Genomic DNA, 12,801 nt, shown 5'->3' on the forward strand with positions numbered 1-12,801 from the left:
TGGACGATTTTGCACAATCACTGGTCTGTAACAGTTTTGAATTTCAGCTAGGCATGTTTGATGGTTTCTTAATTAGGGTTCAGTCCTACTCTCTGGTTGTTCTCTGAGGCTCTTGGCTCTGCCCTCTGAGTCATCCTTCTTTTTTCATTAAAAAAAAAAAAAAAAAAAAGGCCTGTGTTTGCAACTGAATCATCTTCTTACCCTACTTCTTGCCCATAAAAGGTTGTGAGTCCCTAGGGCTGGGATCAGCAAACTTTTTCTGTAAAGGGCCATGTAGTTTCTGTTGCTGTTACTCGCTTCTGCTGTTAAATGTAGCTTCCAGCTTGCAACTACTCAACTCTGCAGCCATAAACAATATGTAAATGAATAAGCATGACTATATTCCAATAAAACTTTATTTATAAAAACAGATGGCTTTGGCCCCTAAGCTCTGGTTTGCTGAGTCTTGATCCAGAGGCCTCTATTCACTTAGTACGGTCTCTGTCCCTTTAAGTGTAAACTGATAGGATTCTTTTTCAAACTGTACACATTTCCTGTATATCTAATTTTAAAGCCGTCTACTCCATTACATCAAAGCCATACCCACAGAACTCTTTAGGACATGCCTTTTTCTATTTTGAGTTCCTTATGAGGTTGCTATGGAACAATACTCTTATATTCTGCCTCTTCAACAGTAGAGTTTCTATGAGACATGTCTTTAAGATTTGGAGTGAGTTTTTGTTTATCTGAAAGGTTCTGTGAGGTACAATTTTAGATCTTTCTGAGATCTTAAAGAGTCTTACATCTACTTTCTGGATTTGATCTATGCTCAGAAGCCTTTTTCTTTTTCTTTTTTTTTTTTTGAGAGTGAGTGCAAGCAGGGGAGGGGCAGAGAGAGAATCCCAAGCACGCTCTGCACTGACAGTGCAGGGCCTGATGCAGGGCTCAAACTCATAAACAGTGAAATCGTGACCTGAGCTGAAATCAAGAGTCGGAGTCTTAACTGACTGACCTACCCAGGAGCCCCTTGGAAGCTCTTTCTTAACTGATTCCTGGCTGATATTTTACATTCCTTCCCAGATTCTACTCAGTTCATTTTTTTAAATGATCATCTTTGTTCTTTTTGAGGAAACCTTCTCGGCTAGATCAGGTTTATTAGGTACAGTTTTTATTTTTCATGTTACCACAAGTGACACTTTCGTTCTTCTAACTTCCAACAATATTTTCCTCACTTTCCTTTAAGCCCTCACCAGCATCTTCCTTTAAGCTCTTTGAAGTTCCCACTAACATTCTTTTCTTGGTCCTTCCAGGTTTCATTAGTGGTCTCCTCAAGGGCCTTCGGATTCTGTTACGACTTGATCCTAAAGCCAATACTACATGTTTTAGATGTTTATTATAGTAGCCCCTCATTCCCAGTACTGATTGTATTGATACTTTCCTGGTACTCATATCTATTCTGTTACCTGTGCTGCATGACAAATCACCTCAAACTTCGAATCTTTTTTTTTTTTTTTTCATTTGAAGTATAATTGACATCAGACTTAGTGTCTTAAAACAACAATCATTTTATTTCTCTCATGATTTCTGTGGGTCAGAAATTCTAGAAGGCTTTATGTAGGTGGTTCTAGCTCAGGGTCTTTCAAGAGATAGAGGCTGGTTCAGGTACACTGTGGGAGTAGTAAAGAAAAGGGATTGTTCAGAGCAGCTAGAGTGGCTGGGCATCTTTCTCACATCATGTGGTTTCAGAGCCTTTCTGTGCGGTCTTTCCACATGCACTAATTTGGACTTCCTACAACACAGCACCCTTAGAGGGAGTTGAATGGTATATATGGCAACTGAAGTCCTCAAGCGTGAGTATTCCAGTGAACAAGGCAGAAAGCTCTCTCACTTTTTCTTACCCACCCTTGGAGGTTACATAGTGTCATTCCTACCTCATTCTGTTGGTTATACGTTACCTTTACCTCTTGATGGAGCGATAGTCAAGGTGATACTGTAGGTGAGCGTGTAGGATAGGAGGTAATATAATCACCTTTGGAAGTTAAAGTCTGCTCCAAATAGAAAACATCAAGTGAAGAATCTTCTTAACTGAGGTTTGTCCCGTGCAAGACTAAGTATCAAAGCAGGAATGATCCTTGACCTCTAGGAGCTTATAGTCTAAAAGTAACAAGAGCCAGAATGGTTTTTTATTTAGGCAGTTTTATAAATGTTAAGTACAAAGTCTTATAATTCATATTATGTAATTTGTTCAGATATTTACTGAGCAAGGCAGTGGGCTTTATATCTTATATTGGGGCCTTAATATAGTGCCTCCTTCTTTATTACAGTAATGTTAATCATGTCATTCGTGGTGTCTACTTGTTTACATTATTCTGCATGTCAGCTAGATAAAAATCTAACTTACATATATATCTTAACATAATTATAAAAAGTACAAATCAAACATGCATCTTAAGGCTTCCTGGTTAATAGTCATTGGGGAGTAGGATGCATGACATTATTGCAGATAGAAGCAGTATAAATTATTCACTGTAGCTCTTGAAATGCAGTAGATATTTCATCACTCTTAGAAATGATATTAAAAAAATGGTTCCATAGCCTTATTTTTTTGGTTATTTATTTTAACTCTCTCTAGCTTAACTTCATTGAGTCTGATATTTTTCATCTTTGTGATTCTTTTTTTAATTTTTTTAATGTTTATTTATTTTTGAGAGAGAGAGAGAGAGAGAGAGAGAGAGCGAGAGAGCATGAGTGGGGGAGGGGCAGAGAGAGAGGCAGACACAGAATCGGAAGCAGGCTCCAGGCTCAGAGCTGTCAGCACAGAGCCTGATGCGGGGCTCAAACTCGTGAACCATGTGATCATGACCTGAGCCGAAGTCAGATGCTCAACCGACTGAGGTACCCAGGCGCCCCACATCTTTGTGATTCTTAATAGAGGGCAGTATCTCCATCAAGGAACATTTGAAAATATTTGGAGACGTTTTTTGTTACTATACCTAGGGGAGGGATGCTACTGGTATCTAATGGGTAGAGGCCATTAGATGCTGAACAGGACAGCCCCCCACAAAGAATTATTTGGCCCAAGATGTGTGTAATGGTGAAGTTGAGAAATCCTGGACTAGATGACCATGAAGAGCTAGCCCTACCCTAAAGGACTGTGACTAGTTTTTGCAGGTTGCCATAATAAAGAATACATACTCAGAACATACATGGTGATGTAGTCCCAGGCATCTATCTGCTCATAGGGCATTTTAACCAGAGTGACTATGCAAGGTTTCAAGTTTCTTTTTATCCCCATAGTATTCAATCCAGTACTTTTATTGCTTGATAAATATTCTGTGAACTTTACACATATATGGCCTTTCAGATTTCCTTCTCCCTCTCCCAATTTTTTATCATAATTATGTTTTGAATGGCTGAATGGTTGCAGGGTAATTTGTCACTTGAGTGAAACTGAAGATAAGACTAGGTGAGAATTGTCAGTGACAAAGAAATTAGGAAGAAAAACTTGTTAATAAGATGTATGTTGGAAAATGATGTTAAGTAAATATGTGTATGTGTGTTATTCAAGTATACTACACTGGTTGTAATGGTAGATATTGATTTAATTACAGATCTGTTACATCTTTTTGTTTTGTTTTTTAGGGAAAAAAGAAAAGGTCTAATCTTTTCTAGAAGCAGCATGTCTTGTTTTTTCCCCCGCCATGTGCTTTCTATCTGTCTGAGCTATCCCTGTCCAAATACAACCTTCAATGCCCAATAATTCTTTTTGTGTTTGATGGAGGTTTTATTTTGGAATTCTTTTCTTGCATGAACCAGTTTTTCTCTGCATAGTCCATGTTGTCTCAATTTCTCTTAGTATTCTGGATTCAGGGTTTCTTTCTAAATGTATTGAATATGTCATCAGAATTGCTTAGCTAATATTGCTGTTTTGACTTTCCCTCCATTTCTAGTGGTCTAATTTTCTCCCACTTTCTCCATTTCTAAAACCCCTAATTTTGGGACTTTCTAAACTATGTAAATGCTAATCCTTATTGTGGGAATATAAACAATTCTTTTATTTTTCCACAAACTATTTTTCTGTTTATCAGAGGTCAGGAATTTTTGGTGTGTGTTTTGTTTCAAAAAGTTCTTTCTTCCCTTTTCCTACTTACCATAGGTAATTATTACTGTATAGATGTTACTGCTCTGGGTAGTGTTGTGATATCAGTGACTTACAGTGAGCCATGATCTGTAAAATGACAGATTTAAAGATTAAGGTCCCTCATCCTTTTTAAAAAGGAACAAGCAAGAAATACCAAACAAAAATATTTCTGTAAGGATGAATAATGGGGGATTTGGGGAGGTAAGTGAATATCTTGAATATCTATTTCAGAAAGTTTTCAGCATCAGTCATTGATTTCACAGCACATTCAGACAATCAAGAGTGATACCTGTCTGTGTTAAAGAGAAAATTACTCTAAAAATGTATGTAGAGAGAGATGATCAAATGGCAAACGAATATTTCTGTGTACTTTGCCTCCATGATGCTGGAGAGTGGAGATCACAATATAACTCCTTATGTTATAAATTCACAGGAAATCTTAGTAATTTTAGCCAAACTAAAATGTGATTTAAGGAACGAAGAACAAGGGAATACTAATTGAATCCATTTATTTGCTTAGGATTATAGAAGAAAATTTGACCTTAAAGTATTGTATTTCCTATGAAAATTTTATATATCAGTAGAACTCTGTTTAGGCAGTATTAAATTCATTTGCTGCTGCTTAAAATTTTTTTTTTCATTTTGGATTTATAAAATGTTCTTCCAAGATGCAGAAATATTCTCTGGTGGTTTGGTCACTTACTGAATGAATTACAGAATTATAATTTTATTGCTACTATCTCAATATAGAAACTGCATCTTGGGTGGTGATGAGATTTTTCCTAATCTATGCGAATTATGAATCTGTCAATTTTTCTCATAATACAGGATGATGAAAACAATAACTCGTCTTCACAAAGCTATGGTGTTTCTTGAATATTTCACAAGTAATTCTTGGGTTTGGAATACTGACAATGTCAATATGTTGATGAATCAACTAAACCCTGAAGATAAAAAGGCAAGTATTTTCTGTTTTATTTTAGAAAACATAGCATATTAATTGGACAGCCGTTAGCAACCTGAGAAATAATTGGATATTTTCCAGTCATTAATGCAAAAAGAAAGACATTTGACCTATTTATATGTGTTTCATTAAAGCTTCAATCATAATTGTTGGTGGTAAAATAAAATTGCTTTATCTTAGAATTTATAACGTAAGTACTTGAGAGTGGCAGAGATGTTTTCAAAGTATGATTGAAATGTTGGTTCTTTTTTTCCCTTTAGTGAGATTCAAAGAGAAACTAGAATTCTTTATGCATTTTTCCTTCAGTTTGTTTTCTTTGAATTTTGAGAAAAAAACCTTCCCTCTGAAATTGTTTTACCTCATATATTCTTTAATTTCTTATCATTCTACATTTCGCCCTCTGTTCGTTTGAAACTTAAACTCTTTGTGTGTGTTCTTTTTGAGGTTACCTTAGGTATTTTAACATACATATCTAACAAAGTCTAAATTAAGCAATTTCTATAGCCTCTTTTTAATGATATTTAGGACCTTAAAATGTTTAAACTGTGATTACCACCCCACTAATTTACATAGTTATACATTACTTTAGTTCTCTATTGAAACCCTGTAATTAGATATGACTTTGTTTAGTTGTATTTAGATTTAACTAAATATTTACCAGTAGCTTTGCTATTCGATCTTCTCTTTAGGACCCTTTTCTTTCAGTTTGAAATGTATCCAGAATCCCAGAATATGATTTAGTAGGCGGTCTGTTAGTAGTGAGCTCTCAGTTTGAGATTGCCTGGCATGTCTTTATTTCACTGTTTCTGTAACATGATTTCAGTACATGAAGGATAACTTTCTTTTTATATTCCTTTAATATTTCACTTATGTTGTTGCTGTTGAAAAATCAGTCTAATTTGCTGCTGCATTACAGGTGCTCTCTTATTCCTGTCTGTTTTTCAGAGTTTTTCTTTCGTGTCCTGCAGTTTCACTGTGAATGTGTCTAGGTATAATTTTTAAAAATGTATCCTGTTTCACAAGTGGGCTTCCCGGATCTGAAGTTTGAAGTGTGTTAGCAGTTCAGGACAATACTTAGCTATTGTTTCTTCAAATATGGCCTCTTTGGGATGCCTGGGTAGCTCAGCCAGTTAAACATCCAACTCTTGATTTCAGCTCAGGTGATCAACTCACGGTTCCTGAGTTCGAGCCCCGCATCGAGTTCTGCGCTGTCAGAGAAGAGTCCGCTTGGGTTCTCTCCTTCTCTCCCTGTTCCTCGCCTGCTCACGCATGCATGATCTCTTTCTCTCTCTCTTTCTCAAAAATAAATAAACTTAAAAAAAAAAAAATATATATATATATATACACACTATATATATATACACACACACCTCTTCACCATTCTCTTCTTGTGAAATTTTAATATATTTTACATCATTCTTTCTTTCCTCTTTTAAGTTTTATCTTGTATTTTATCTCTTTGTTTCTGGCTGGAAAGCTAATGGTTAATAAAAGGTCTGTGGCAGTCTTTCAGCCCTGTCTGCGCCACCCAGTTGAATAAGGGGGTTCAGTGATTTTCATGTTTAGAAATTCAATTTGTTTTTCAGATCTTACAGATGTTCCTTTATTTCTCTTTTTTATTTTTTGATTTTTATTTTAGAGCAAGCGGGGTAGAGGGGCAGAATCTTTTTTTTTTAATTTAAAAAAAAATGTTTATTTTAGAGGGAGAGCTCATGTAAGCCGGGGAGGGGTAGAAAGAGGGGGACAGACAGCAGATCTGAAGTGGGCTCTGTGCTAACAGCAGAAAGCCTGATGTAGGGCTCAAATTCGTGAACCATGAGATCATGACCAGAGCTGAAGTTGTATGCTTTACCAACTGAGCAACCTAGGTGCCAGAGAGAGAGAGAGAGAGAGAGAGAAAATCCTAAGCAGGCTCCACACTCAGTACAGAGCCTGATGCAGGGCTTGATCCCACAACCCTGGAATCATGACCTGAGCCAAAATCAAGAGTCGGACACTCAACTGACTGAGCCACCCAGACACCCCTCTTACAGACATTTCTTGAAACATGGTGAACATAATTGTTTTAAATTCTGTGTCTGATAATTCAAACTTCTAAAGGCTGTGCAGTGGTAACACCTGATCGTCTGTTGTTTATGCTGGGTCTCACTCATGGCACCTTGTTTTTTTTCTTATTGTTTGACTGTATATTCATATTCCTTGAGGATTTCTGTGGAAATATTTTGAAGCATATGTTGAAATTGCACTTTTCCAATAAGGATTCGCCTTTGCTTCTGCCAGTAGCCCAGTGAGTGATTATTAGCATTAACTAGCCAGGTGGCATTAACAGGCCAGGACCACCTTAAGATATCTGATTAAGTTTTTAGCCTAACTCAAGTGAATGTGGGCCTTAAATAGGCTGGTTCATGCTTATAGTTTCTCAAAGGAGATTTCTTTTTCATCTTCCCAGGGGCAGTTTCCTTTCTCTTTCCACGTCTTTCTTTAAAAATTTTAGTACTTTGGGGCGCCTGGCTGGCTTAGTCGGTTAAGTGTCTGACTTCAGCTCAGGTCATGATCTCTTATCTCATGCGTTTAGGCCCCACGTCGGGCTCTGGGCTGACAGCTCAGAGCCTGGAGCCTGCTTTGGATTCTGTGTTTCCGTCTGTCTCTGCTCTGTCTCTCTCTCTCTCTCTCAAAAATAAACATTAAAAAATTTTAATGTTTTATTTAATATATCCAAAATAATATATAATTTAAACAGAAATTTAAAAATCACTGAAAATTTAAACAACTGTTTATATGATATTATACTTTCAATTTTTTTATACTGAGCTTTTGAAACCCTGTGTGCATTTTATACTCCACGGCAAATCTCAGTTCAGACCAATCACTTTCAAAGTTCCCAGACATGCATGTGGCTTGTGGCTACCATATTAGATAGTGCAGATTTAGTACATGTTACTGGTCGTGCGTGATAAAGGCATTGAGTGTGCACTTTTTTTTTGCCCACTTCTGTGTGTGGTGGGTTTACTTCTTTTTTTCACCCTTGCTCTGAGGATACAGCTTTGGGAATTTTTATCTTTTTGCAGCAATATTCTGTAATCAATCTTCATCCTTGCCTGCAGCATCAAAACAGAAGGTCCCAGTTACCAGGGTTCTGCAGAGAATCCCAGGTTAAAAGATTTGTGGCTTCTACTGATTCCTTATGTTCTCCCTTCCCATCTTCCTTGTCCCCATCCCAGTGCACAACACATACTGCCCAGTGGATTATTAGAAAGTGACCATCCAGGTGAAGAAATAGAATATTTTTGTCCCCAGAAGATCCCCTTGTGCCCCCTCCCAATAACTACCTTCCAAAAGTAACAACTATCTTGAATTCTGACATTAAATAGTATACTCATTTTTGACTTTATACAAATGGTATCATACAGTATTTTTTCATTTCTTTTGTTGATAACATATTTGGGTTATTTCCAGTTTTTGGCTGTTGGGAATAATTCTTCTTTGAGCCATGTGCACACATTTATATAGGATATATATCTAGAAATAGAATAGCTCAGTCAAAGGGTATTTGTATGTTCAACGTAGTTGATAATGCTAAACAGTTTTCCAAAGTAGTTGTACTGATTGACATTTTGTGTGGCAGTGTACAAGAGTTCCTGTTAATATGCATCCTCCCAACAGTTGACCTTTCATTTTAATTTTTAATTTTAGACACTTTGGTGGGTATATGGTGGTATCGCAATGTGATGTTAACGTGCATTTCGTATTACATAAAAAGTTTGTGTAGAAATTGCAAAAAACATCAGTCCTACTGAAAATGGGCTAGAGATGAACAGTTTACAGAGAAGTAAATGCAAATGATTAACCATTGGAAAAGATACTCAACCTCACTCATAAAAATGGAGATGCCAACTGAAATTAGACTGAGATATTTACTCCTTAACAGTTTGCAAAAATGCAAAACTTGACAGCCTACCCTTCTGGTAAGGCGTTGGCCAGTGGGAGTTCCTATATACATTGTTGGTAGAAATATATCTTTCTCTGTCCTTGTATTTCCAACTTTCTGTATCCTTAGCTATCAGATATTCCTCTTATAAGCAGCATATAGTTTTGCTGTATTTTACTTTTTTCAGTTTGACAATTTTGGACCCTTATTTGGAGGATTTAATCCATAATTTAATTTTTGATAACAGATTTAAATCTAACGCTTAGTGCATTCTATTTGTCTTACTTGTCTTAAGTTTTTGTTTGTTTTCTTTGAGGTTATTTTTTACAGTTTGTATTTTCCCCATCTGTATCAGTTACATAAAATATACTCTTTTTCAGTTGTATTACTAGGTTTCTCTAAAGATTACAGCATCCTTCCTCACTTCATCGAAGACTAATATAATATTGATACTTCTTTTGTTTTGGAGAATGCAAGGCCTAATACTTTTCTGCTGTTGTTACATATTTTAATTCTGTATGTGTGTTGTATGCCTCACCACCATTATTCTTAATTGCACTCTACTAAGTATTCACATAGATTTACCAGCATAATTGGCCTTTTGTGGCTCTTCATTTCTTCTTCCGTCTCCAGACTTCAATCCAGAATCCTATTCATTTGGCTTAAAGAATACCCTCTGGTGTGCTTCTTCCTCTAGTGTGAGTCATCTGCTGATATCACATTGTCTCAGTTTTTATTCTTCTGCAAACATCTTTATTTTTCAAAGATGTTTATACTGTATAGAACTGTGTGTTAGCAGTTTTCTCTGAGCACTGGAAGACACCTTCTCATAGTCTCTTGGCTTCTATTATTTCTTTTGGGAAGTCAAGTGTCAGTTTAATAGTTGTCCCTTCGGAGGTAACCCATAACATCTTTTTCTGATGTCTTCAAAATTTTCATCTTTGACTTTCAACAGTTTTATTCTTGATATGCTCAGGTACTTGCATGTGTATGGTGTATGTGTGTTTTGAATCTGTGGCTTAATGTATCATCATTTTGGAAATAAAAATTCCTAGCTGTTGTCTTCTCAGATGGTGTCTCTGTTCCATTCTTTTTCACTCTTCCTGTGGGAGTCCAGTTAACATAGTCTCATAATCTCTCCCATCTTAAATCGAGCCTCCATTTATTTTTTTTTTAATTTTTTTTTTTTTAACATTTATTTATTTTTGAGACAGAGAGAGACAGAGCATGAACAGGGGAGGGGCAGAGAGAGAGGGAGACACAGAATCTGAAACAGGCTCCAGGCTCTGAGCTGTCAGCACAGAGCCCGACGCGGGGCTCGAACTCACGGACCGTGAGATCATGACCTGAGCCGAAGTCAGAGGCTTAACCGACCAAGCCACCCAGGCGCCCCAAATCGAGCCTCCATTTAGTGCAGTGTTACTTTAGTGATTTATTTATGGTAGTTGTTTTTGGTCTGCAACTTGATATTTTCAGATAAGTGATGATAAATAGTGAATAATCTGTTTCTCACTCTGAAAAATAATCTGATCGTGTATGGAGAAGCACTGAGCAGTGCATAGCCTTCTTATTTTGTCACAAAGTAACATTTTTGTAAAGCTTTATTTTCTAGATTCATCTATCCTTTTCATCAGATGGGCTCCTTACTGTTACCTAAACTCCTAAGCTAGCTTACATAAAGTCTTTTTTTCTCTTGATGTCATTACTGTTCTATAGGAAAGGTAATACATGTGGTTTGCAGGATGTTCAGGAAGAAATACTGGAAATATATTAATATGTGTATAAAGTGGTGAGGAACACATAGATTATTTGGACAATGGGATTTAATTTTTTTAGTGTAAAAAGAAGGTTGCTTTTTCCTTACACTTCATATATACTTCTCTTTGAATGTTGACATGAGCTTTCAGATTATCTCCTGAAATGTTTCTGTGTTTCATGGGAGGTATAAAATAGGGATTAAGAACTTCTTTGTGAACAGCAGTAAGATTTTAAAAGTTAATACTATAAACATTTTGTAATCTTGTCATGTGGAATTAGCCTTTAAAAAAAGTATGAATTTTTGACCAGTTGTGAAAAAGTTATTCAAGAGAAAAACTGATAGTTGTTTTGTTTCTATAGACCTTTAATATTGATGTACGGCAGTTACATTGGGCAGAATATATAGAGAACTACTGCATGGGAACTAAGAAATATGTATTGAATGAAGAAATGTCTGGCCTCCCTGCAGCTAGAAAACATCTGAACAAGTAAGTTTTTTACATGGGCTTGATTGCATCGTGTCTTCCTTATGAATTATCACACAGTTTTTTATTTTATTTTGTTTTATTTTTTGGTGAGCTGGTATATTGCTAGTGTAATATTTTATTTAGGAAAAGTGCTTACGTTAGCACTGGAACTATGGTAGTATTTAGCCTAAGGTTGTTCAAACTTACTGTCTTTATCCTGTTCCTTAGCACTAAGTTCAGGTGGAATTTAGTTTTGAAAATCACTATTTTCCTTTGTATTTCCTTCCTTTGTATTGCTACTGAAGAAGTAAAGATATTAGGAGAAAATAAAAATGTATTTTAAACTAGAGGTAGTTTATTTGAAGTGTTGTGTTTTTTCTTTTGTTTTTTTTCCCTTTGTCAAATACATCTTTGGAAGAGGAAAAGCGATATAATAATACATCATTCAGCATAGAATTTTTTCTTTGTTTTTAAAACAAGAGTTATAATTATTCCTTTAGTCTCATTATAAAAGTAATATATACTGATTGTTTAAAAAAACTCAAAACACAGGAAAAATCACTGTTACCCATAATTCAGAGATGTAGTTAATTTCAATAGTAACCTCTTTTATTTGTAGTGTTTTTATAAAACAGCTTTCAAGACTTTCACGTTATTCCTCTTGGTCTTCTGACTTTATGAGGCTTTGCAGGGCAGCTAGTTAAATAGTTGAGGAAATGGAGGTTTAGGGAAGTTGTGTTTGCAGGTCATATGCATTAGGCAGCAGAGCAAACTAGAATACTGATTTTTGACTCCTAATTCAAAGCTCTTTTATTTTTGAGAGAAAGAGACATGCAGAGTGTGATTGGGGGAGGGGCAGAGAGAGAGAGGGAGACATAGAATCCAAAGCAGGCTCCAGGTTCTGAGCTGTCAGCAGAGAACCCAATGCAGCGACTTGAACTCACAGACTGGCGAGATCATGACCTGAGCCCAGGTCAGATGCTTAACTGACTGAGTCACCCAGGTGCCCCATGAGCTCTTTTGTCTATACCATCATTTGTATATTATAGTCCTATCTTGGATTGTCTATTGAAGGTAATGGAATTTATGTAAATTGTTACGTACCTGAACATTTGTATTCCTTTCTAACACCATTGAAAATATAAAAAAGGTTTTGAAATATGAGTACAGTAACATTAATGTTACTCTTTGAGACTGGGAGGGCCCTTCTATATGGACCCATGCCATGCTTCTTTCATAGATGAGGATTTGTCCAGTTGGCCTTTGATAATGTGACTGTCAGCTGTAAGTGAAGGAGTGAATTTGCATGTCTGACAGCTTAGAAGTACCTGAAGATGTTTAAAAATATTTTATTTTTTTGTCTGTAGGATGATGTATATAATGCCCAAACCTTTTTAGATTAGATGGGAAGCTCCAGAAGGGGCATGTCTGTTTTACCTACAGTATACCTCGTCCTGGTCATACAGAAAGATGCTCAGTAATACTTGTTGAATGAATAAATTTGTGTCCCAAATTTTTTTGTTCTAAAAAATCTTTGTTTTATTCATGGTTGATAGAGGTAAGG

At 36.2% G+C, this 12,801-nt stretch overlaps 1 protein-coding gene across 6 annotated transcripts in view; it reads left to right on the top strand.

Moving 5' to 3' along the window:
* The window catches only part of FAR1 (fatty acyl-CoA reductase 1), a 74,686-nt gene that overhangs the window by 60,412 nt on the left and 1,473 nt on the right, over positions 1–12,801 (top strand). For all 6 annotated transcript variants that reach the window (XM_042959341.1, XM_042959339.1, XM_042959340.1 and 3 more), the window contains 2 exons: positions 4,949–5,078; positions 11,131–11,258. In XM_042959341.1, coding sequence (XP_042815275.1) covers positions 4,949–5,078; positions 11,131–11,258 — 258 coding nt within the window. The remainder of the gene's footprint in view (positions 1–4,948; positions 5,079–11,130; positions 11,259–12,801) is intronic.

This window comes from Panthera tigris, chromosome D1, assembly GCF_018350195.1.
Source record: "Panthera tigris isolate Pti1 chromosome D1, P.tigris_Pti1_mat1.1, whole genome shotgun sequence".
Lineage (NCBI taxonomy): Eukaryota > Metazoa > Chordata > Mammalia > Carnivora > Felidae > Panthera > Panthera tigris.